Here is a 27,185-nt window from a genome sequence, read left to right as displayed (position 1 = left end):
GTCATTGGGAAGAATTCCCACCTTACAGATCCCTAAAAAGATCAACGGTGTCAGCGGGAACTTATCTGACAAGCAGAAAGTATTCATTGCTCAAGGAACCCCTAGCAATTCCATGAGGAACCCTAAGCTTCTATGGAACCCTGGTCTAGACACAAATTTTTTCCAAAGTAGGATAAGTGTTTCATTACAGAGCCAACGCATTTCAGTGACCAGAGCAGGCCCCCTTCATCGGGGCTTGAAGAAAAAGATTGGTATTGAATGTGGTATATCCAGTCTATGGACTTGACTGGTTTAGAAGCACAGAAGCCATCAGCATTGGGTACCATGATGTTCACCAAAATATCTCTAGTTGAGTCCAATGAAGGCAAAAGAGATTTGCCCAACTCTGTACAAATGTCAACAGAGGAAATCTCTAGAAACTATATTTTTCCAAAACAGGATAACATGTTTCATTACAGAGCCAACTTGTCTCTGAGGCCACCTTCATTAGGGCTTGAAGAAAAAGATTGGTGTATACCGGACTGAATGAGAAATATGCATTCAATTGTAAGCTCTTCTGAGCAGGGCCCTCTTAATCCTCTTGTATTTTATTGTATTGTATATGTACTGTCTCCCTCTAATATTGTAAATCGCTGCGTAAATTGCTGGCGCTATAGAAATCCTTAATAATAATAAAAATAATAATAATAATAATTTGCATTCTTTGGAACAGTGTCCACCAGCAGCTGGCTTAAGCAGCAAGTTACCATGATGTTCACCAAAATGTTCAAATCCATTTGAGTTCAATGAAGACAAAATAGGCTCTGAACAAGTGCTGAGAGAGGAAATCTAAGATTTAGGCAGCATGCTTAAAGTTGACCATCCAGGCAAAAATTGTATTCTGAAGTAGGATAAAAGGCTTTATTACATAGCCAACAAGTTTTGAGGACCAGAACACCCCCTTCATCAGGGCTTGATTGGTAAATACTGGACTGTATGAGAAGTATGCGTCTTTGGACCTGGTTGGTTTAGGAGCACAGTGTCCATCAGAAGCTGGTTTACCATATTCCTCATACAGTCCAGTATACACCAACCTTTTTTTTTTAAGACCTGATGAAGGGTGTGTTCTGGTCCCTGAAGCATGTTGGCTCTGTAATAAAACCCTTTACCCTATTTTGAAATACATTTTTGCCTGGATGGTCAACTTTCAGTGCTGCATCCATCTTAGATTTCCTCTCTCAATACCTGTCCAGGGTTGGGCAAGTCTAGTTTGGACGCTGTGCTTCGAAACCAACCAGGTCCAAAGACTGCATATTTTGCATGCAGTTCAGTATACACCAATCTTTTTCTTCAAGCCCTGATGAAGGGGGTGTTCTGGTCCCCGAAACATGTTAACTGTGTAATAAAACCTTTTATCCTACTTTGGATTACATGTGTGCCTGGATGGCCAACTTTCAGTATGGTTCTATAATTTTAGATTTCCTCTCTCAATACTTTTCCGGAGTTGGGCAAGTCTTTTTCAGAGACTGTGCTTCTAAACCAACTAGGCCCAAAGCCTGCATATTTCTCATACAGTTCAGTATACATCAATCTATTTTCTTCAAGGCTTAAAGAAGGGGGTGTCAACTTCAATCTTAGATTTCCTCTCTCAATACTTGTCTAGAGTTGTGCAAGTCTAGTTTGGACTCTGTGCTTCTAAACCAACCAGGTCCAAACCAGGTCCTGCATATTTCGCATACACCAATCTTTTTTCCTCAAGCCCTGATGAAAGGGGTGTTCTGGTCCCCGAAACATGTTGGCAGTGTAATAAAACCTTTTAACTTACTTTGGAATAAATGTGTGCCCGGACAGTCAGCTTCCAATGTGGTGCTTCAATCTCCTTGCCAAAGGATACCCAATAGTGGATATCCTTTGGCATGGAGAAGCTGCCAGCCCAGAGTCCAGAAACCTTATCCAAACACAATTACAACTTGCATAGAAGATAAGATAACCCTAAGGCCCCAGAGCTATCCTTCTATTTGTCCAAAGCTTATATATTGATGGTCAGTGGTCTGGATGGGTAATTTCAGGTGTGGAGCTTCGATCGTAGATTTCCTCTGTTAATAGAAGGCCAGCATGGTCAGGCACATTGATGTTGGCTTCAGTTAAGTTAACTGGACATGAATATGATGAACATCAAAGCTGAGGTCCTTGTTTGAGGAATCCAGCCCAATCACCTGACGATGAAGCCATGACCCCCTCCGTACCTGAGGTACTCCCGTCACATTCTATTTCTTTCTGCTCTGAGTCTGCTGGTTTAGTCAGAGAGTTCATTGGTGTTCCCGGGACCATAAACCTTCATTAATAGTAAGATCTGGGCCTCCAGCCTGTGCAGACTTTGCAGAATCCTCCTCTCTCCGCAGCGTGTTGTGGGTCTGGAGGTGCCCATCACAGGCTGGATCGTATTTCTGTCTGGGAGAAGAGACGCTTTGGCTTAAACAAAACCATCTGTGCGAAGCTTACGTGGGCCGCACAATAATGAGACTTTTGTTGGAAGGTTCCTGAGCCCCAGGGCTGTCTCTGAAGGCTGACTGGCCGGTGACCAGGTCTCATCAGGACAATTTTCAATATCGGTTGCCAAAGCCGTTCATCACTGCCAAAATTATATTATAATTTCCAGGGGCGATTTGATGCTGAGCAAAGAAATAAGGACCAGTGGCAAATCACGACCCTTCCTGTCCCCCAACAACCCCCAGTCGTTACATCTTAAAGTTTAGTCATTTGTATTTTTTTTTCATCAGAACATGGGACTGTCCATACATTCAATGAAAGATGTCCCTTGTGCTGGGGGCTGCTGTCTTAGGCCCCATGTGCACTGGATGATTGGACCTGGTGAATGAGGCTCTGGTGTGTAAGTGTGGGCAGAAGGCACAGGTGCACTGTTCAGCCTGTCAAACTACACTATATTGCCAAAAGTATTGGGACGCCGGCCTTTACACACACATGAACTTTAATGGCATCCCAGTCTTAGTCCATTGGGTTCATATTTGAGTTGGCCCACCCTTTGCAGCTATAACAGCTTCAACTCTTCTGGGAAGGCTGTCCACAAGGTTTAGGAGAGTGTCTATGGGAATGTTTTACCATTCTTCCAGAAGAGCATTTGTGAGGTCAGGCACTGATGTTGGATAAAAAGGCCTGGCTCGCAGTCTGCGCTCTAATTAATCCCAAAGGTGTTCTATCTGGTTGAGCTCAGGCCAGTCAAGTTCCTCCACCCCAAAATCGCTTATCTATGTCTTGGATAAAAAATGAAAAAATTTTAAATTTTAAAATTAAAAAAAAAAACAATTAAAAAAAAAAACACAGAAAGGGCCAGCTAAACTGGATACTATGAGATTCAGAGTTTACACATTGAGAACCCCCCAACATGGAACTAAAAATGTTGACTCACTTGGGAACATCATCTACTACAAGTCTTTTGGATTGAAGAGAAAAAGTCAGAAAATGAAAAATTGAAAAATGAGAAAAAAGTAAAAAACAGACAAACAAACAAAAAAAAAACAGAAAGGGCCACCTTAACTGGGTAGTGTGAGATTCAGGGCTGTACACCTTGAGAATTCCCCAACATGGAACTAGAAATTCTGAATCACTGGAGAACATTATCCACCACAAATTGGGGTCAATTGGAGGTAAAATCAGTCTCGTAAAATTTTGAAAAACGGAGAAAATAAAAAACAAAACAAAAAAAAGAAAGGGTCAGCTAAACTGGATACTATGAAGTTCAGGGAATACACCTTGAGAACCCTCCAACATGGAACTAGAAATTCGGAATCACTTGAGAACATCATCTACCACAAATTCGGGTCAATTGGAGGCAAAATCAATCTGGTGAAAATATAGCACTTGAAAAAATAAAAATTGAACGAAAAAAACAAAAACAGAAAGGGCCAGCTAAACTGGGTAGTGTGAGATTCAGGGTGTACACCTTGAGATTCCTCCGACATGGAACTAGAAGTTCTGAATCACTTGAGAACATCATCTACCACAAAACGGGGTCAATTGGAGGCAAAATCTATCCCGTGAAAATGTAGCACTAAGAAAATAAAAAATTAAAAAAAAAAATAAATAATAGAAAGAACCAGCTGAACTGGGTAGTGCGAGATTCGGGGTGTACACCTTGAGAACCCTCCAACATGGAACTAGAAGTTCTGAATCACTTGAGAACTTCTAGTGCCATCATCTACAACAAATTGGAGTCAATAAAAGGCAAAACCAATCTTGTGAAATTTTAAAGCTCATCCCTGAAAAAAATTGACAAAATTAAAAATTTGAAAAAAAAAAACAGAAAGGGCCAGTCAATCCTATAATTGGAAGGTGGATCATCTGGGACGATAGGTACATTTTACAAAATTGAATATGCTTTTCTGCAGTTTACTCCAATGGGGGGTCATCAATAATGGTGCAATGGAAAATGTTAATTCCTAGAGGGATTAATGAAACTAACATGGACCTAGAAACTCTGAATCACTTTTGAACATCCTTAAATTGGGGTCAATTGGAGGTAAAATCAGTCTCGTGAAATTTTGACACTCATCCCTGAGAAAAACTGAAAAAAAAAAAAAAAAACAGAAAGGGCCAGCTACTATGAGATTCAGGAAATACACCTTGAGAACTCTCCAACATGGAACTAGAAACTCTGAATCACTTGAGAACCTCATCTACCACAAATTTGGGTCAATTGGAGGCAAAATCAATCTCGTGAAAATGTAGCACTTGAAAAAATAAAAACTGAAAGGAAAAAAACAAAAAACAGAAATAACCAGCTAAGCTGGGTAGTGTGAGATTCAGGGTGTACACCTTGAGAATCCTCAACATGGAACTAGAAGTTCTGAATCACTTGAGAACCTCATCTACTTCCGGTTCCGGCGCCACATGAGGAAGGAGTGAAGGGCAGCGGCTCCGGCATAATCGGCATATAAAAACGTAGCTATACCGCTCAAATCGCCTCGGCGACCGGCCCCAACCACCCCTAGAGGATCCGCTATCACTGCCCGTACGGATGGACCGCTTTGTGGTCCACACTGGGACCGGAGCCGCCACTCAGCCGCGCCAGGACGTCTCACAGCAGAGAGCGCCCTCCTCCCCAGGCATCATGGCCGCTGCTGAGCCCATGGATGGCGCGGTCTCCCCCTCCTTGCCGGCTCCTCTCCCGGACACGCCGGAGGATGCACAATGCCACAAGATGGCTCAGGCAGTAGCAGCACTCCTGTCTCCCACCATAGCGGAGGCTGTGGAGAAGGCGGTAGCAGTGGGCATTACACAGCTCCGTATGGACATTGCTGATCAGAGCAAACGCCTCACAGAGGTGGAGCACAGGGTCTCGGACATTGAAGATGAGCTCCAATCGTCCTTCACCAAGGAAGCCAAACTTGCTCAAACTCAACATTATATCCTTGACAAGCTGGATGACCTTGAGAACAGGTCTAGAAGGAATAACCTTAGAATAATCGGGCTGCCAGAATCCGTTAATACCGGCATGCTTACAGAGGTATGTGCCACTCAGATCCCGCGCGCTCTGGGCATTACCGCCAACTGCACGATAGAACGGGCACACCGTTTGGGTGCCCCCTCTAATGACCGTAAGACCCCCCGCCCGGTTATCGTAAGATACCTCAACTACTCGGACAGACTGTCTATCCTTAAATCTTTCAAAAATGCAAAGTCACTTATACTGGATGGTCATAAGTTACTGATGTTCGCCGACTACTCCCAAGAAGTCGCCCGTCGGCGCAAAGCTTTCCAGCCTTCCTGCAACGCATTGTTTCACAAAGGCATAAAATTCACGCTGGCTTACCCCGCAATTCTGCGGTTCACCGACCCGCATGGAGAAGCGTTGTCGTTCTCCCATCCCGATGAGGCGGCTGACTACATCAAATCTCACCTGCATCTCAACTTGGACACCCCTGCTGCTCCCTCCCTATCCCCCTCCGCGAGAGACCTCCTGGGCCCCGGCAGAAACTCGCCTAAAAGACCCCGTGTGTCACACAATTCCCGCCAGGGCAGACCGCGCTGAGATGCGCCTGTGGTTTGTATCATGTTCTAACTTGCCATTTGGGTTTGCTATCGGGGGCCCTGCTCAGTTATAACAGATCTGATATTTCTATATTGTACTGTTTGCTCCTGCTTTTGATCTCAGTGATCGTTAGCAAGCCGTTGATGCCTGACATGTTCCTGTCACTTTGCTCACTGGTTTGCTCTCGACTTGTCGTGATGCTTTAATCTATGTTTTTTTCTTTGTTTTTCCCAGCCTTACCGGAACACTGGTCCTCTCGCTATGGGCGAAGGGTTTCCGTTTATTAGTGTCCTCCGAGTGTGTTCTTTTTCCTGGGAGCGACTATACCATTTCTCCGATGGCGAGTGGACCCAGCCTCAACGCCGGTAACGCTGCGGGCTATGTGAGTCTCATGTGGAAAAAAGAGAAGTCAATGCTTATACTCTTGTGTGTTGTGATGTATTACTATTCACTATGTTATTGCTGGTTTACCCCTGTTCCAGCTTCCTTAGGCCAGGTTAGGGCCGTATCCATACTGACCTCACCAGGGACATGGTATATCACCCTTGAGTGCTTTTGTACTGCCACATACAGCCAGTGGCTTACCCTCTCCCCTCCCGCCACCTTATCAATCCATATTGTAAGGTCTCTTCCTTATGATCCCCCTTAATCTCCGGATAGTCTCCTGGAATGTCAAGGGCCTTCGATCGCCTAATAAGCGCATGGCTATCCTTAGGCAGTTAAAGCGTCTCAAAGCCGACATCGCCATGTTGCAGGAAACCCACCTTTCCTCAGCCGATATCGAACGTATGCGCAAGCTTTGGGTGGGCCGAGTCTATGGCTCGACCGCGCCCAAAGGTAAAGCTGGTGTTCTCATATTGATACATAAACGCCTTACACATGATTGCACCCCCCTATACACCGATGACCAGGGCAGCATACAGGTCCTTAAATTATCCCATGGCCCTAAGGACATCATCCTGTCCAACGTGTATGCCCCCACACCTCCGACGCACGCCTTCTTCCATACCCTCACGGGCGTACTGGCCCCATACGCCCACCTCCCCCTGTTGGTTGGTGGCGACTTCAACGTGGTCATGAACCCTACAGAAGATAGGTCACTGAAGTCACCTGCAGGTGTCCCCCATGCCCATTCCACAGGCACTACGCTGTCGGCGTTTGCTGACAGTCTTCATTTGACTGATGTGTGGCGCCTAGCGCACCCCACAGACAAAGAATATACCTTCTATTCCTCCCCCCATGGCACGTTTTCACGCATAGATTATTTCCTTTGCACCGCACCCATCCTTCCTACGCTGCACGACCCTTCAATCTCCGATCTGGTAATCTCTGACCACTCCCCCCTTTTGGTCGACCTGTCCTTGTCAGAATCGCCCTCTGCCCGTACACCCTGGAGATTTCCGTCTTATCTTGCTAATAACGCTGACATCTTGTCGATCCTGACCCGCACCTGGGAAGAATTCCTGCGTGATAATGAATCTCACTCATCTGACCCTGTCTTGCTGTGGGAGACCGGAAAAGCTGTCCTTAGGGGCAGAATCATCGCTTTTGCATCGGCATACAAGCGGAATGCGGAGACTAAATATCAGACCGCTAGCGCCAACTTGCGCTCTGCCCATTCCGAACTCCTGCAGCAAGATACTCCTGCCCGCAGAGCCCGCTGGAAGGAAGCTAAGCGATGCTTTGATGAGTGGGCAATGGCACACGAACAATTCCATCGCTCTGTCCAAGATCTCCAATACCATAAGTACGGCAATAAGTCTGGCAAACTTCTGGCCCGTTTGTGCAGGGGCCCCTTCACTCCAACCCATATCACCTCCCTCAAAGACCAGTCGGGGGCATTAACTGACACCCCGAAAGGGATTAACTCTGTCATGCAGCAATTTTATGCTAAGCTATTTGGCCCTGATCCGATAAATGTCGAGGAAGCCAATAAATTTCTAGAGGAGGTTCATCTTCCACGGGTAACGTCAGATCAATTGTCTGCCCTGAATGCGCCCCTCACCACTGAGGAGGTAATGTCTTTCGTTGCATCCCTATCCCCTGGCAAGGCCCCCGGACCGGACGGGTACACGTCCGAGTTTTACAAGCTGACCAAATCCTTGCTTACCCCCACGTTGACTAATGTCTTTCAACATATCATGGATGGAGGGAGGTACATGCCCACGGGCTCGCAGGCTTTCATAAAGCTCATCCCGAAACCTGGAAAGGTTGCTACGGAGCCGGGCTCCTATCGCCCGATTTCACTCATCAACCTAGATGCTAAACTTTTATCGAAAATTATAGCCTCCAGATTGGCCGTGGTCATGCCATCTCTCCTCCATCCATCCCAGGCGGGTTTTACCAAGGGGCGCTCTGCGACGTCTAACATTCGCAAGGTCCTGGCAGTATTGGCGCAAGCACGAGCCGACCCCTCTAACAACTATGCCATTATCACGTTGGATGCCGAAAAGGCATTCGACAATGTTAGTTTCCAGTGGCTACGCCTGGCCCTCCAAAAATTCGGCTTCTCAGGCCCCTTCCTCCACCTCATATCGGCGATGTATGCATCCCCTACGGCTAATGTTGTAACCTCTAATATTATATCAGAACCCATCCCCCTGCACAAGGGGACCAGGCAGGGCTGCCCCCTCTCCCCACTATTGTTCAATTTAGCTTTAGAACCCCTCTCCAGACACTTGTCCTTCACTTCCCCCCTGAAGGGCATTCGGATTGGTCGAGAGGAAATTAAATCTACCCTATTCGCAGATGATATTCTATTGTTCACCTCCGACCCGGAACGAGACATGCACCATGTCAAGGATATATTCGACAGATTTAAATTGTGCTCAGGTCTGCGAATCAACTACACGAAGAGTGAAATACTTCCTCTCGGCCAACTGCGCTCTCTGGGGTGGACCTCGAAATCCCCCTTTGCCATTGCCAAAACCAGTATTAAGTACTTGGGTATTCATATAGGTAAATCACCCGACTCCCTGTACCAATTAAACTATACCCCATTGATAGCGAAACTGGCTGTGGAACTAGATAATTGGGTCTCCCTTCCGTTGTCTCTCCTAGGCAGGTGTCACCTCTATAAAATGGTCACGTTCCCTAAAGTGTTATACCTCATGCAGACACTTCCACTGCTTATTAAACACACTGACATTAACACCTTACACAAATCCCTTTCCAGGTTCTTGTGGAAAACCAAAAGGTCAAGGATCTCTCTCCCCAAACTATACCCCCCCCAAGTCACTTGGGGGCGCAAACCTACCCGATATTAGACTGTACAATTTATCTTGCCTGTTGAGAGTGGGTATGGATTGGCTAAAGGGGTCTTCTAGGTTCTCAAATTTTTCTTTGGAATCACAAATCCCGGTCCCTTTTTCCCTAGCAGGGCTCCTGCATAGCAAACTAAAGGATCTTCCCCCGGATCTCAGGTCAAATATCTTGTTCCGAGATACTCTTGTGGCTTGGAGGGAGATTAGGAAAAAGTTGGGTCTGCCGCAGTACATATCCCAACATCTCCCTATAGCGGGAAACCCGTCCCTGTGCTCAATGGAACTGGAAAGCGTCTACTCCACCTGGGCCCAGGAAGGACTAAGGACTTTTGCTCAATTATTTGACTCGAAGACGGGTGCACCTCTCCCCTTCGAAGACCTGCAACACCTGTATAAACTCCCTGTTCACCATTTCCTACATATACGTCAGGTCACCTCCCATGCCATGGCTTTGTGCAGGGACAGATCAAAGCGATTCCTGCCTTCCATCTTGGATACCATCCTATCTGTGGAACATTCTAAACTCGCCCACGTCTACCGTCCTCTTCAGGCCACAATACTGGACACACGACCGGACTTCACCAAATCTTCATGGGACAAGGCCCTGAATATTACTGGCTCCAAGCGGCTCTTGGTAGCGGGGTATATCACCACATGTGCCTTCAACACTAACGAATTTTGGAGGGAGCAGCAATTGAAAATACTCCACCATGCCTACTCTCCTTTCTCGTCCTCTCCCCTGCATATTCCATTCCAAGGATGCTCCTGGTGCTCAGCGCACCGCCCTACGTTACACCACCGGCTGTGGAGTTGCCCGATTGTGTCTTCCTTCTGGAACAGTGTGGAACTTCTGATACATAGGGTCACGGGCCTCCAACCCACGAAAAATCCCCTTCCACTGTTGTTTGGACTTTTGGACAATAACCCTCCGCTTGCTTATGTCACACATGATAAAACCCAGGCGTCTATACTGCTTGCCCATAAAGCCTGGATCTCTACGTGCCTAATGCTTGCCCGTAGGACTATTCTCAGACACTGGATATCCCCCTCCCCACCCACTGTGAAAGAGCTACAATCGGACTTGGATAGCCTGCTTACCAAGGATCGTCTGGACCTGTCTGTCTTCAAGTCCAACCAAATTAAGTTCTGGAGGAAATGGCAGGCGTACTTGGTCCTTTTCCACCCGAACACTTCTCCACCTCCATTTACCTTAGAGGCTGATACGGCTCACTAGAATACTCCCTTGACTCCCACTTCTCCCCCCCCCCCCCCTCCTCCTGGATTATGTAGATGGTTTCAATTACCCTATACTATTACTACCTGCTGAAAGATCATCTAGCCTTGTCCTTGTTTCCCCCCTTTTTTCACCCCTCTGGCTGTAGTTGGTCATCAAACATATGTGATATACCTAGATAACTCTTTGATACTGATATGTCTGCTAACCTGGTCACCCCTCCCTCCTTTCCTTACCCCCCATGTTCCTCCTCCTTCCTTTCCCTCTCTTCCAGTTCTACTGCTATACCCCGCTTGTTCCCTCTCCCCGCAGGGCATTCACTCTGCTCTCGCCTCTCCCACTCCCCCCCCCCCCCCTTCCCTCCCTCCCTTCTCTCTTGGCTGACATTAGTTATGGTCTCTTGACACCTCGGTTCATTTGCTTTGATTTCAGTTGTATGGGCCATTACTCCACCCACTGTATACCACACATGTTCTACTGTGTTACTTTTACACTCGTGTTTTTGAGTGGAATGTTGTATAATTTGTAAATTGCTGAAAAATCAATAAATATTTCTTTAAAAAAAAAAAAAGAGAACCTCATCTACCACAAATTCCGGTCAATTGAAGGCAAAATCTATCCTGCGAAAATGTAGCACTGAGAAAATTAAAAATTGAAAAAACAAAAAAATAACAGAAAGGACCCACTGAACTGGGTAGTGTGAGATTCGGGGTGTACACCTTGAGAATCCTACGACATGGAACTAGAAGTTCTGAATGACTTGAGAACCTAATCTACCAAAAATTCGGGTCAATTGGGGACAAAATCAATCTCATGAAAATGTAGCACTAGAAAAAATAAATATTGAAGGAAAAAACAAAAACAGAAGGACCAGCTAAACTGGGTAGTGTAAGATTCAGGGTGTACACCTTGAGAATCCTCAACATGGAAGTAGAAGTTCTGAATCACTTGAAAACATTATCTACCACAAATTCGGCTCAATTGGATGCAAAATCAATCTCGTCAAAATGTAGCACTGAGAAAATCAAAAATTGAAAAAACAAAAAAATAACAGAAAGGACCAGCTGAACTGGATACTATGAAGTTCAGGGAATACACCTTGAGAACCCTCCAACATGGAACTAAAAGTTCTGAATCACTTGAGAACCTCATCTACCACAAATTGAGTTCAATTGGAGGCAAAATCAATCTTGTGAAAATGTAGCACTTGAAAAAAAAAATTTAAAGGAAAAAAAACAAAAACAGAAATAACCAGCTAAGCTGGGTAGTGTGAGATTCAGGGTATACACCTTGAGGGTCCTCAACATGGAACTAGAAGTTCTGAATCACTTGAGAACCTCATATACAACAAATGGGAGTCAATTAAAGGCAAAACCAATCTTGTGAAATTTTAAAGGTCTCTGAAAAAAATTGACAAAATTAAAAATTTGAAAAATTAAAAAAAATAAAAAAAACAGAAAGGGCCAATCAATCCTATAACTGGAAGGGTGATCATCTGGGACGATGGGTACATTTTGCAAAATGTAATATGCTTTCCTGCAGTTGACTCCAATATGGGGGGGTCATCAAAAATGGCGCAATGGAAAATGTTCAATCCTAGAGGGATGAATGAAACTAACATGGACCTAGACATTCTGTATCACTTTTGAACATTTTCTACCATAAATTGGGGTCAATTGGAGGTAAAATCAGTCTCGTGAAAGTTTCACACTCATCACTTCGAAAAAAAATTGAGAACATAAAAAATTGAAAAATAAAAAAAAAACACACCTTGCACACCTTGAGAACTCCCCAACATGCAACTAGAAATTCTGAATCACTTGAGAACATCATTTACTACAAGTCTTTGGATTGAAGAGGGTTAAATCCGGCATGCTTTGGGGGTCCGGCGCTGCATTTTCTCTGGTTGAAGTCATGTCTTTGGAGAGCGCAGCCCCAACGCATCCAGCAACACATCCGCTTCATTCCAATTCTCCTTTTCTCCTGAAACACCCAATAAATTGGTCCCTCCTGGAGCTGGCAGCGTCTTCACCCAAACATCTCATTCTTGCCTCCGATAGATGACCGTCTGTCAGCTCTCCGCCGTCCTATACAATGATGTCATCTGATTGGACGTGTGCCCGGAGTAGAGGTGCTGAGAGATTTCTTTAGAGGTGTCTCATCTACATCTGCCATATTTTTTTAAGAATACAATCTGAATCTGCTTCAGGCCTCCGTTCACTGTTCAGAAAACTCGCGCTTTGCTGTGCATTTCAAAGATGAGCTAGAATCGGGCACCATGTTTACGCTGCCATTAAATACAAAAAAAAGAAAGAAACGGGACCCCATCCTGTCGTAGGAGGACTTTACTGGCATGGATATGACACCAGTTCCACTTGTTAAAGTGGAAATATTTAAATATAATTTTTTTATAATATATATACATATATAAATAATATAAATGTATTTTTATATATTTTTTTATTATTTAAATTGTGTCACATGACATAAATCCATCATGAATACATTAAAAACATTGTAAACAATGGCGCATGAAGTATTTTACACATAAAACCTCACAAAAGAGGGACCAGCTGTGAAAACCTCCCGTATCGGGATGGTGTCACAAATGGCCCCCAAATTGAAGATAGTATTAATTAGAGGTAACCTCCGTAGGTCAATCGCGTTTCGCCGAAAGCGTAGCTTCTTCAGGGCCCAAACAAAAAAGGAGGAGGAACTTATATTCTGTCAAATATAGCAAAAAAATACGCAAACGGGAGTGCCTGTTCCTGCTATGTGCAGATGTGAATGGGACTAAAAGTGGACTTTAGGTAACTTTACAAGTCTGCGGGAATAAATTCCTGATGTGTTTATCAACCGCGCCATTTTTTTATTTATTTATTTATTTTTTTATAGAATTTATTTGTACCTTTTATCATTTAAAAGTCATCCTTAACCACCTCAATACCGGACACTTTTACCCCCTTCCTGCCCAGGTCAATTTTCAGCTTTTAGCGCTGTCACACTTTGAATGACAATTGCGCGGTCATGCTACACTGTACCCATATGATCATTTTTATCCATTTTTTCACACAAGTAGAGCTTACTTTTGGTGGTATTTAATCACCTCTGGGGGGTTTTATTATTTGCAAAATAAACAAAAAAAGACCACAAATTTAGAAAAAAAAAAAAAAACTTTGTTATAAGATTTTGTAAATACTGTAAGTAATTTTTATTCTTCACTGGTGGCACTGATGTGCACTGATGAGGCTGCACTGATGGGGAATGGTGAGGCTGCGCTGATGGGCACTGATAGACAACACTGATGGGCACAGTTGGGGCTGCACTGATGATCAGTGCCCTTATTATCAGTAAAAAATGTTCTGTCACACTCGCCGATGTTCTGCTGAAAACTCCAACTTGCCGAGATCTCCAGCGATGTTTTTTCCGGGTAGTGTACACCAGGAGTAAATGGAGATTTCCACCACTTGGGGTTTTTACAGAACACCGGCAGCCTTTACACTCCGGTACACGCTATAATTAGTGCAGATTGTTAGTCCGAGGAAACTTTAGCTGTAGGAGAACACTATAACACACACACGAACACTAGAGGGCGCTGCATACTTCAAATCCTCACATTCCACATACTGTATGCTACCAGCACAATCCCCCCCCCCCCCTCCCTAGCACAAATCCTCTACCCCTCAAATTTCCCCTCTGAGCACAAATCCTCCTCCCCCACTTCTAAGTCCCCCTCCCGGCACAAATTCCCATCCCCCAACCTCCTATCCTAGCACAACCCCCACCCCCCCCCCCCCCCAAAAAAAATTCCCCTTCTAGCACAATCATGCCTACAAGCAGAAATCCTCCTCCCCAAAAAAATATTCCCTCTTAGCACAAATTCCCCCCCCCCACCATATTACCTTTCCTAACACAACCCCCCAAATACCCCCTCCTACCACAAATCCTCTTCCCCTATCTCCCCTCTCAACATAAAGCCCAAATAAAATTTATGTCATTTTTTTTCCCCACAAACAGAGCTTTCCTTTGGTGGTATTTGATCACCTGTGCAATTTTTATTTTTGCGCTATAAATAGAAAAAAAAGCGTCAATTCTGAAAAAAATAAAAAAAAAACAACAATATTTTCCACATTCTGCTATAAAACATTCCCAATAAAAAAAAAAAATTAAGAATCAAATTCTTTCATCATTTTAGGCCAATTTGTTTTTCTGCTACAAATTTTTGTAAAAAAAAAAATCCTAATAAGCGTATTTTGATTGGTTTGTGCAAATGTTATCGCGTCTACAAACTAGGGGAAAGATTTATGTCATTTTTTATTTATTTTTTTTTTTACTAGTAATGGCGGCGATCTGCGATTTTTTAGCGGGACTGCGACATTGCGGCGGACAGATTGGACCCCAAACTGACATTTATGCTAAAAATATGCACTGTCACTGTAATAATGACACTGGCAGGGAAGGGGTTAACCTAGTGGGTGATCAAGGGGTTAAATGTGAGCCTAGGGGGTGCTTTCTAACTGTGACGGGGATGGGCTTGTGAAATCAACACAGAGACCTGTGATCCTAAATAGGAGGAGCTCTGTGTTAATAGCTGAGAGAACAATGGTTTGCTGTGTTTACAGCAGCAGACAGCCGTTCTAACCTCACGGGGAGCGATCACTGGTGCCCGGCGGCAATCGCGGCCCCCGGCCCAGTGGATCGGCTTCCCCGCTGGCATGCGTACGCCCCCATGATCGATCCCGCGAACCGCTGTACAGGTACAGCGATTTGCGGCAACCTGCCGCCGTTTATAGGTGGCGGCTGGTCGGCAAGTGGTTAAAGAGGTGAAGGTAGAGGAGGTGAGGGCGAAGGACCAGTGATACTAGTGACATCTACTGGTGACAGTGAGAATCACATAGGGAAAAACCAGGTGAAAAACTATACAATCAGTCTGAGATGACTACAGCCCAGCAAGAAACGATTCAATTAGTCTGAGCAATCTATCGCCCAGCCAAATACTACATTGACGTAGTAGCCCCCCCCCCCCCCCCCCAGTGTAGGAGAAGTAACACACACGATGGTTTATATAACAGAATTTGTAGTTTATATCATATGGAGGATTCCCTTTGTGACACAGGTTTTTGATTGCATGCCGACCAGCTCCCCCATTTATAAGCAGTGAAGATCTGTATGATATCCTATGGCCTTGTCATCACCCCCCCCCCCCCCAGGAAGTCACACTCATCCAATAACTGATTCCAGGCTGGTTTAGCTGAAATATCAGACAGCACGGATCCGGGGCTTTAGGTTCTTGTGTTGGAGCTCACTGGCAAACTTGTATACAGTAAAACCTTGGATTGCGAGCATAATTCGTTCTGGAAACGTGCTTGTAATCCAAAGCACTCTTATATCAAAGCGAATTTCCCCATCAGAAATAATGGAAACTCAGATGATTCGTTCTACATCCATTTATTCATAAGTCCTTCAGTTTATAGTCCATATAAAAAGATTATAGCATTGCGATAGGTTACATAACCATAAAATGTCCATCCACAAATAGCCGCTTCCACAAGGGGATTAGAAGCAAAATCCAGCAGGAGCTACAGAGTATCAAAGAGAAGAGAGGCGCCTCTAAGTGTAGCAATATGGTTCCATTTAATGAAGGTACAACATTCAGCAACTCACATAGTTGATGAATAAAACAGGCGCATCTAAGTATGCAGGCATCCGGGGTGAAGCTGTCCACATAGACTATCTTCTGCACCGCTGGCTGCTAGTCTGTAATCCTGACCGGGAAGACCACCCTGCAGTAAAGCGATCTGAAAGCGAGGGGCAGCATGGAAGGGATGACGTAGATGGCGGTGCGGAGGACGGTCTATGTGGACAGCTTTAGCCTGGATGCCTGCATCCTTAGATGTGCCTGTTCCAATCATCAACCGTGTGAGTTGCTAAATGTTGTACCTTCATTTAATTTAACCATATTGCTACACTTAGAGGCGCCTCTCTTCTCTTTTATACTCAGCTGTGACATGAGGCTACTTGTATATCAAGACATCGCTTGTATATCAAGTCAAAATTTATTTGAAAATTTTGCTTGTCTTGCAAAGCGCTCTTAAACCAAGTTACTCTCAAACCAAGGTTTTACTGTATTTATGACTGCTGTCCTTCTTTTCCGCAGCCTCCTGCTGTCACCTGAATTCACAGAGACGCATTACACCGCAGGAGGCGAGAGGGTGACGGTGACCCCCAACCACACGGTGAGCACTACTCTATGTCATGTCTACTCTGTGAGCAATACTAATGCCTATCGCACAACGCACCAAAAATTACACATTGGGCATTGGCCTGGTTTTATTTTTATTTTTTTAACTGATCTGTGGCTGTTATTTACACATTTACATTAGTAAAAAAAATAAATAAAAATTGAAAAATAATAAAATGATAAACAATAGAATGATAAATTATAAAATAATAGTAAATAATACAATGAAAAATTATATCATTAGTATTTTACACGCATGCAAATCACACCTCTCCCTTACAGCGGTATTAAACCCAAAAGCAAACCTTTATTATATTACAGCTTATCAATTCTTTGATGTGATGGCATCATTTGTAGGTTTTTTTGTTTTCATTTTTTTTTTTTAGTTTTTTTTTTCTTCTAGTTTTCTATTTTAATCTAGTGACCCAGCCAGCAAGTCTGTTGTTTTTCAAAAGTAAAAGCTGTCTGCTGTAACTGATTATAAAGCATGAGCTGGAGTTTGTCTTCAATGTGTTAGTGTATCTAATTCTACTAGTCCATCCAACACTCCCCCCCCCACCCCCCCGACTGACAATGCTGCTGTCTGCTGTGCCCCCTGTGATCATTCCTCCAGAGCTGTGTCTCATTAATACGGGGGGTGCTACTGGCCAGATCACCAGGTGATAACAGAGCGGAATATAGCCTAAAGAAAGAAAACTAATGCAGCCACCACCTCCAATGATTAGTAAGCTGCAATATATTTCATTTTTTGGATTCAGGTTTGATACCTCTTTAAAATTATAGATTATATTATAGCTGGAAGAAATTGCACACACATCACTTGAATATATGCGTGTAAACATGCTCACTATATGGACCGCACTAGTGGTTATGAGGGGGAAGGGTTGTGCGCAAGGTGACAGGGATGCTTTTATTTATTTTTTTTGTATTATTATTTAATTACATTTAAATTTTTTGACCCTTTTTTTTTTATTTAACTTTATTGCTATCACAAGTGGGCTAATCAGCCCCCCCCCCCCCTATGCAAAAGCATTGGCAGGCGATAGTAGGTCCTCTCTGCTGCCCTCCACCTTAGCTAATCAAGTACAGATTGAGCTTCATTAGCTGCATTCTCAGCTGCAGGAACGACAGCCGTGAACCTGGAAGTGAGGAAATCCTCGTTGCTTCCGGGTTCATTCAACACAATGGAGACGGGGGAAGGGATGGTATCCTGAAGCCGTTTATCGCAGTCACAAGCTCCCTGGAGGGATGAGAGAGCCCAGGAAACACCGCAGACAAAAATTGTTGAAAAAAAAGTAAAACAAAAACCTGAAGGGACAGAACACAAACAACTCATACCTAAAAATACAGAATTCATTATTAATCCCAAAGAGAAATAAGGAAAAATACTTTGGCTCCGTTTACATATTGGCGTTTTGGATCGCGGGCAGAATTGCCACGATTCTGCCCGCGATCCCGAAACCACTGCAAATCGCGGGACGCCCGTGCGATTCCCATGACATGCAATGGCACCCCAAACGCGGTGCGATTGTCTCCTGACGAATCGCGGTAAAATCGTGCAAACAGAATTGCGGGACGCCTGTTGCCCAAAAGAAGTACAAGAACGTGGGCGTCAGGCGTCCCGCGATTCTGTTTGCATGACTTTACCGCAAAACATCAGGAGACTTGTCTGCTTTTTTTCTATTTATAATATAATAATGACGAGGCCAGTTTCTGGTGCAGGAAAAAGATCATTCTCCCGCGATCCCAAACTTCTTTATGTGAAGGAAGCCTTAAAAAATAAATACTAAAAAAAACAAAAATAAATAGAAAAATTAGCGATCTATTTATAAAACATTCCTTGGATGTAATATCTGTAATAGAATAATTCCTATGATCATCAGCTCCATCTAGTGGCCAAAAATGCAGTATAATTTCTCATAGAGGTGTTTCAGAAAACGTTACCGCATTATTGGTCAGCTCCATCTAGTGGCCAAAATGCAGTATAATATCTCATAGAGGTGTTTCAGAAAACGTTACCACATTGGTCAGCTCCATCTAGTGGCCAAAATGCAGTATAATTTCTCTCAGAGGTGTTTCAGAAAACGTTGCCACATTGGTCAGCTCCATCTAGTGGCCAAAATGCAGTATAATTTCTCTCAGAGGTGTTTCAGAAAACGTTACCACATTAGTCAGCTCCATCTAGTGGCCAAAATGCAGTATAATTTCTCTCAGAGGTGTTTCAGAAAACGTTGCCACATTGGTCAGCTCCATCTAGTGGCCAAAATGCAGAATAATTTCTCATAGAGGTGTTTCAGAAAATGTTACCGCGTTGGTCAGCTCCATCTAGTGGCCAAAATGCAGTATAATTTCTCATAGAGGTGTTTCAGAAAATGTTACCGCATTGGTCAGGTCCATCTAGTGGCCAAAATGCAGTATAATTTCTCATAGAGGTGTTTCAGAAAATGTTACCGCATTGGTCAGCTCCATCTAGTGGCCAAAATACAGTATAATTTCTCATAGAGGTGTTTCAGAAAACATTACCGCATTGGTCAGCTCCATCTAGTGGCCAAAATGCAGTATAATTTCTTATAGAGGTGTTTCAGAAAACGTTACCGCGTTGGTCAGCTCCATCTAGTGGCCAAAATGCAGTATAATTTCTCATAGAGGGGTTTCAGAAAACGCTACCGCATTTTGGCCACTAGATGGAGCTGACCGATGATAGGAATTCATCTTTTACAGAAATGATGGGCAAAAGTCATGCAGCCTGCACAAAGTATGCATGACACTTGTTAAACAAATGTTTTATAAATAGACCCCTCAATGAATTAAACAAAAATATCCTAAATACACCACCCCTTCCAAAGAAACACTCTTTAAATAAGATTTTTTTTAAAACTGTCCGTGCTGGCACAGCTCCCCTGCTCCTCCTCTCACCTCTTGTAAGAACAAAGTGATATGACCCCTCAGAGTAGGCTTTGTAAATCTTTCCTCCTTATTGGCTCACCCTTAGATATAATAATATTGGTGGCCATCATTCTGTATTATCACCCAGCCTCAGAGCAGCGAGGGATGATGGGATGTGTAGTTCTGTAATAATTTCCTTGTCTTCATGCTTTGTTCTGTACTCTGCAGGAGCACTGCTACTACCATGGCCGGGTCCAGGGAAGGGAGGAGTCCTCGGTGGCTCTCAGCACCTGTGAAGGGATCAGGTAATTTGGGGGTCAGTGGGCTTCAGGGTTTTTTTACTTGTCATGCAGTCAAGTGATATAGAAGGAAAAAAAAAAAAAAAAAATATATATATATATATATATATATATATATACACTATTTTACCAAAAGTATTGGGACGCCTGCCTTTACACACACATGAACTTTAATGGCATCCCAGTCTTAGTCCGTAGGGTTCAATATTGAGTTGGCCCACCCTTTGCAGCTATAACAAAACCTAAACCTTGTGGACGGCCTTCCCAGAAGAGTTGAAGCTGTTATAGCTGCAAAGGGTGGGCCAACTCAATATTGAACCCTACGGACTAAGACTGGGATGCCATTAAAGTTGATGTGTGTGTAAAGGCAGGCGTCCCAATACTTTTAGTAATATAGTATGTATATATATATATATATATATATATATATATATAATAGTGTTTCCCTCTATATGTGTAGCTGTGTGTTGGCAGCACACTGGATAGATGGGCTGCTGCTTTCCCAGGAGTCCAGAAGTACAGCGATCTGCCCTCCCCCAGCCCTGTGCTCCAATCCGTGAAGATGAGTCCTGTTGATTGGAGCACAGGGCAGGGGGAGGGATGCACAGCATTTGAGCGACATGTACTATGCCTAAGATGACCCTCCCTGCTTCATCATATTCTGTGACTCCAGAGCCCCCTAAGCATCCTCTATCACCCTATGTGACCCCAGAGCACCCTGTGTCACCCTATGACCCCATAGCACCCTAGGTCAGCCTATGACCCCAGAGCACCCTGTATCACCCTATGACTCCAGACCATCCTGTATCACCCTATTACCCATGCAACTCCAGACCATCCTGTGTCACCCTATGACCCCAGAGCACCCTAGGTCAGCCTATGACTCCAGAGCACCCTGTGTCACCCTATGATTCCAGAGCACCCTGTGTCACCCTATGACTCCAGACCACCCTGTGTCACCCTATGACTCCAGAGCACCCTGTGTCACCCTATGACCCCAGAGCACCCTGTGTCACTCTATGACCCCAGAGCACCCTGTCACCCTATGACCCCAGAGTACCCTAGGTCAGCCTATGATTCCAGATCATCCTGTGTCATCCTATGTCTCCAGAACACCCTGTGTCACCCTATGACTCCACACCACCCTGTCTCCCCCTTTGACTCCAGAACACCCTGTGTCACCCTATGACCCCAGAGCACCCTGTGTCACCCTATGTCCCCAGAGCACCCTGTGTCACCCTATGACCCCAGACCACCCTGTGTCACCCTATGATCCCAGACCACCCTGTGTCACCCTATGACTCCAGAGCACCCTGTGTCACCCTATGACTCCAGAGCACCATGTGTCACCCTTACGACTCCAGAGCACCCTGTGTCACCCTATGACTCCAGACCACCCTGTGTCACCCTATGACCCCAGAACACCCTGTGTCACCCTATGACCCCAGAGCACCCTGTGTCACCCTATGACCCCAGACCCCCCTGTGTCATCCTATGATCTCTGAGCACCCTGTGTCACCCTATGACTTCAGACCACCCTGTGTCACCCTATGACTCCAGAGCACCTTAGGTCAGCCTATGACTCCAGAGCACCCTGTGTCACCCTATCACTCCAGAGCACCCTGTGTCACCCTATGTCCCCTGAGCACCCTGTGTCACCCTATGACTCCAGACCACCCTGTGTCACCCTATGACTCCAGAGCACCCTGGGTCACCCCATGACTCCAGAGCACCCTGTGTCGCCCTATGACTCCAGAGCCCCTTAGGTCAGCCTATTATTCAAGAGCACCCTGTGTCACCCTATGACCCCAGAGCACCCTAGGTCAGCCTATGACCCCAGACCTCCCTGTGTTACCCTATGACTCCAGAGCACCATGTGTCACCCTATGACTCCAGAGCACCCTGTGTCACCCTATGACTCCAGACTACCCTGTGTCACCCTATGACCCCAGAACACCCTGTGTCACCCTATGACCCCAGAGCACCCTGTGTCACCCTATGACCCCAGACCCCCCTGTGTCACCCTATGATCCCAGACCACCCTGTGTCACCCTATGACTCCAGAGCACCCTGTGTCACCCTATGTCCCCTGAGCACCCTGTGTCACCCTATGACTCCAGAGCACCTTAGGTCAGCCCATGACTTCAGAGCACCCTGGGTCACCCAATGACTCCAGAGCACCCTGTGTCGCCCTATGACTCCAGAGCACCTTAGGTCAGCCTATTATTCAAGGGCACCCTGTGTCACCCTATGACCCCAGAGCACCCTAGGTCAGCCTATGACCCCAGAGCACCCTGTGTCACCCTATCAGTCCAGACCACCCTGTGTCACCCTATGACTCCAGACCACCCTGTGTCACCCTATGACTCCAGACCACCCTGTGTCACCCTATGACTCCAGACCACCCTGTGTCACCCTATGATCCCAGAGCACCCTGTGTCACCGTATGACCCCAAAGCACCCTGTGTCACCCTATGACCCCAGAGCACCCGGTCAATGAACACCTCCATCACATTAAAGGGTTGACTTGGAGGCTCAAGAGCAAGGCCGGGGCCAAGCTGGATTTTACAAGAAAGTTTGAGATTTGCTTATAACTTCAGCTGCAGAAATCTCTGGATTATATTCACCAGAAATAACCGTTTTTTTATTGTGTGCTCCGTTTGAACCTCCCAGCTTTATTTATAAATGTATATATTTTTCCTTTTCTCAGTGGCCTGATTGTCCTGGACACCAACAACAGCTTCTACCTTCAGCCGCTGGCAGCGCCGGGCTCCGGGAGCCACATGCTGTACCGTACAGAACATCTTCCCATTAAAGGTGGAGGCTGCGGACATGGAGACCCCTCATCAACTGCCGCCTCCCATCTCAGTGAACTCCTGTCCCAGCCTGGCCATCGCAGGGTAAGACTGCCACCTCTCAGCTACTGGTGGGACATATGGCTGGTGGAGAATTTCCCTCGGCGGGGACCGGGGGGCGGGGGGGGGGGGTATGTTAAGGTGGATCAGGACCAGATCCAAATGTTTAAAACCCATGTGCACATTTAATTTAGCCTGTCTAGCTGCCTATGGACAGCTGAGGTTAAATCCAGTGGGAGTGTGACCAATATAACGGATCAACTGGCACCCTGACTGGGTACCTCCGATGACGGATGCTCCTAGTACTTCCCGAGGGCTCCAAGCACTCCACCAGACACCATAACCACTTCAGACCCCACGAACCGCCACAGCTTGGTTGGGGTCTCGCCATCCCCTACCCACCCTGGACCTACGACAAGGCTCCAGGTTCCAGTGGGTGAACCTCTCTTTCCCCATAGAGTGAAGCAGGAACAGTAAACAGGAACAAGCTCTTGCAAGAGCTTATTGATTATTCAAGGGAGTATGAAGAGCATAGCAATCCCTTATAACAGATTCCCCCAATAAGAGACAGGACTCTAGATTGAGGGTGAAGTAGAACTCAAGGTTTAATGGTACAGCTGCTCTTTTATACAGTTTTCCCCCACAAGGTTACCGCCCAGGTGGACCTTGTGGGGAACAGGACATGAAATTCACAATCCAATAAAAACAGAGTTTTACACTCAGTCACTCCCATACAGTCCGTCTCCTACATTGAAGTACATGGAATACACATCTACGTATTGCTATGATTATTTAAGTGTCGCAGACTTCGTGGCAACAGGCTATAGGTCTCACAGTGTAAAGTGGGATCAAATCTTCATATTTCTTGAGAGATATTGTTGATAAATATTACTCTCCCATTTTAAGTTATCCAAACCGTATTCTCAGTATCCCTTAAGTATCTGTCTTTCACTCCTAGTGACGGTGAGTACCTTCACAGGGAGAACTCAAAGAATGGGAGTGATGAGAGGAGTCACAAGACTCTCTTAAGCTCACGCAGCATGCTAGGAACACACAACACTCCCAGCAGACTCCACCTATAACCGAAATTGGGTTGGTACCCGTCCAAAATGGCTATAGCAGCATGTTTGGGAGAAAGCTGACTGTTTAAGGAGCTTCAGAAGCCTCTCCATCTGTGCTACAAGAAAAATGGAAGATGTCATTATTCCCCTTCCTCTGTACTATGGCTTTCATTCTGATCCCCCATCTTCAATGTCTAGTTAGGTCTGCAGACCAGGAGCTCTAACCACACTGACTCTGTTAGTGGCAGGCAGAGGATCTGAATAACAGCCAGGCAGCTGGCATTTTTCATAAGGAGGTGAGCAGTAGCAGCCTTGTACTGCGCTATGCTGCATGCTGCTATTCACAGTAATAAGTGGTGCTGGGCTGGAGAAGACAACGTCACCACCTAGTGGCCAATTCAGTGCACTGACTGTTACAGAGTGATGCTGTGAGCTGTAATAATTATATAGTAAACCCCCCTCCATCGTGGGGGTTGGTTCCATTGGGGGGGGGTTACGTTCCAGACCCACCCGCGATAAGTAAAAATCCGCAAAATAGAAATACCCTATTTAAATTCACCCTAGGCATGTTTTTAGAACTTTTACAGTACAGTAATCCCCTGCTCCATCGCGGTTCAGTTTTTGCGGTCCCGGTAATTCGCGGTTTTTTTTGTAATGTTATTTTACTATATAAATCATTAAAAATGAATTATTTTTGTGTTTTCCATAGCTCTTGCTCTGTCTCTCAGTATCTTTTATGTGTTTAAATGAGTTTCTATTGTTTTAAAAGTGTGTTTAAAGACCTTAAAATGCTTTTACACGTACAGTGACAGTAAAAAAAACATGCCTACAATGCATTTTAATAGGTTTTTTCTATTTCGCGGAATTTCACTTTTCGCGGCTGGGTCCGGAACGTAACCCCCGCAATGGAGGGGGGTTTACTGTACTTTGAAAAGCATTTTAAGGTCTTTAAACACACTTTTAAAACAATAGAAACACATTTAAACACATAAAAGATATTGCGAGAGAGAGAGAGGATTGGAAAACACAAAAATATTTAATTAATAATGAATTAATCAATATAATAATATTAATAGGTCTTACAGAAAAAAAAAAACACGAAATACGGGGACCGCAAAATCTGAACCGCCATATAACGGGGGTTTACTGTATACAGTATATATAATGGTGGGAATGGTTTGTGTGTGTGCGGAGAGCGCTCTTATCTCCTGCTTGTCTCTGTTCTCTGTCCTGCAGATGAAGAGGAATGTGTGGGGCGCTCAGAAGTTTATGGAGCTCTATATAGTCGCTGATCATTCCATGGTAAGTCTGTACAGAGCTACATAGGAGGAGGATATCTTATTAATACCATCTCCATCTATTACCCCTTCTGTACTTTCTTCCCTCTCCCCTCCCCTCCTCATACCCTCCCTTACCCCTCTATACATTCTAGAGTCAATTCCCCTCCCCTCCCCCTCCCATTTTATTTATTTTCTTCCCTTTTTCCCATTCTATCTCTCTCTTGTCCTCTCCTTACTGTCTCCTTCTCTGTCCTACTCCCCCTCTTTCTCTCCTACTCCACTCCCCTCTCCCTCCCTACCTTTCCTTCCCCAACCACTTTCTACTAAAGCTTTCTCTTACTCCCTACCTACCTACCTACCTACCTCCCTACATCCCTACCTACCTACCTACCTACCTACCCACCCACCTGCCTCCCTACCTACCTACCTCCCTACATCCCTACCTACCTACCTACCTACCCACCCACCTGCCTCCCTACCTACCTACCTCCCTACATCCCTACCTACCTACCTACCTACCCACCCACCTGCCTCCCTACCTACCTCCCTACATCCCTCCCTACCTACCTACCTACCCACCCACCTGCCTCCCTACCTACCTACCTCCCTACCTACCTACCTACCTACCTCCCTACCCACCCACCTACCTACCTACCTATGCCTCCCTCCCCCTTTTTTTCTCTCCTGTCTCTCTATGTCTTCACCTCCCTCTCCTACTCCCTCACTGTCTTCTTCCCTACCTCCCCCCATCCACTTTCTCCCCCTCCCCACCCCCCTCACCCCCACTACATACCCTCCCCCACCTCTCCTGGCACTAGCCCCCCCCCCCCATGTTTATCTCTCTGCCTTTCTCTTTTCTTCCCTCCCTCTCCCTTTTCTTTCCTCTTTACCCCTCTTAGTCTCTCTCGCTCTTTTCCCTATCTTCCTCCTCCCTCTCTCTCTCTGTCTCCCTCTCCCCCTTTACCCCTCCTGATCTTTCTCTTTCTTCCTTCTCTTCCCCCTCCCTCCTTTCCCTCTTCCCCTCTCTCTCCTTTCTTCTCTCCCCCCCCCCCCACACTCTCTTCCTTCTCTTCCTTTTCTCTCTCTCTCTTCCTTCTTCTCTTCCCACTCCCTCTCCCCCCCCCCCCTTTACCTCTTCTGATCTCTCTCTCTCTCTTCCTTTTTCTCTTCCCTCTACCTCTCTCTCCCCCCTTTACCTCTCCCTCTCCTGATCTCTCTCTCTTCCTTTTACTCTTCTTCTATCTCCCCCCTCCCTTTTACCTCTTCTGATCTCTTTCTCTTCCCTCTCCCTTATCTTTTCCCTCTCCCTCTCCTTATCTCTCTCTCTCATCCACCCCCTCCTGATCTCTCTCTCGCTCTCTTCCTTCTCTTCTCCCCCTCTTTCTCTTCCTTCTTCTCTTCCTCCCCCTCTTTCTCTTCCTTCTTCTCTTCCCTCTCCATGTCTCTCTCTCTCCTCCTCCCTCTCTTCCCCCCTTTACCTCTTCTGATCTCTCTCTTTCTCTTCCTCCTCTCTCCCCCTCCTTTAACCCTCCCTCTTCTGATCTCTCTCTCTTCCTTCTTCTCTTCCCCTTCTTCTATTCTTCTCTTCCCCCCCCCCCCCCGCCCGTTTACCTCTTCCTCTCCTGATCTTTTCTTGGTTTTCTTCCTCCTCCCTCTCCCCCCTCCCCTTACCTCTCCTGATTTCTCTCTCCCCCTCCCTTACCTCTCCCTCTCTTGATTTCTCTCTCCCCCTCCCTTACCTCTCCCTCTCTTGATTTCTCTCTCCTCCTCCTTCTCTCCCCACCCCCCTTTTACCTCTTCCTCTCCTGATCTCTCTCTCTTTCTCCCTTCTTTCTTCTCTTCTCCCCCCCCTCTACCCCCCCCCCCCCCCCCTTACATCTCCCTCTCCTGATCTCTCTCTTCTTTATTCTCTTCCCCCCTCCCTCCCTTACATCTCCCTCTCATGATCTCGCTCTTCTTTCATCTCTCTCCCCTCCTTACCTCTCCCTCTCCTCTCTCTTCCTTCTTCTCTTCCTCCTCCCTCTGTCTTTCTCTCCTC

At 45.6% G+C, this 27,185-nt stretch overlaps 1 protein-coding gene across 1 annotated transcript in view; it reads left to right on the top strand.

The window, feature by feature from the left end:
- The window catches only part of LOC309566758 (disintegrin and metalloproteinase domain-containing protein 33-like), a 175,162-nt gene that overhangs the window by 99,044 nt on the left and 48,933 nt on the right, over positions 1 to 27,185 (top strand). Inside the window, exons 4-7 of the mRNA XM_082272049.1 lie at positions 16,683 to 16,761; positions 19,881 to 19,957; positions 22,662 to 22,851; positions 25,104 to 25,169. Of these exons, the coding sequence (XP_082128175.1) occupies positions 16,683 to 16,761; positions 19,881 to 19,957; positions 22,662 to 22,851; positions 25,104 to 25,169 (412 nt within the window). The remainder of the gene's footprint in view (positions 1 to 16,682; positions 16,762 to 19,880; positions 19,958 to 22,661; positions 22,852 to 25,103; positions 25,170 to 27,185) is intronic.

The sequence above is a fragment of the Pelophylax lessonae genome, assembly GCF_965119305.1.
Source record: "Pelophylax lessonae genome assembly, chromosome: 1".
NCBI classification, from domain to species: Eukaryota; Metazoa; Chordata; class Amphibia; order Anura; family Ranidae; genus Pelophylax; species Pelophylax lessonae.
Note: the sequence above shows the minus strand (reverse complement) of the source record. Positions and strands in the feature narration are given on the sequence as shown.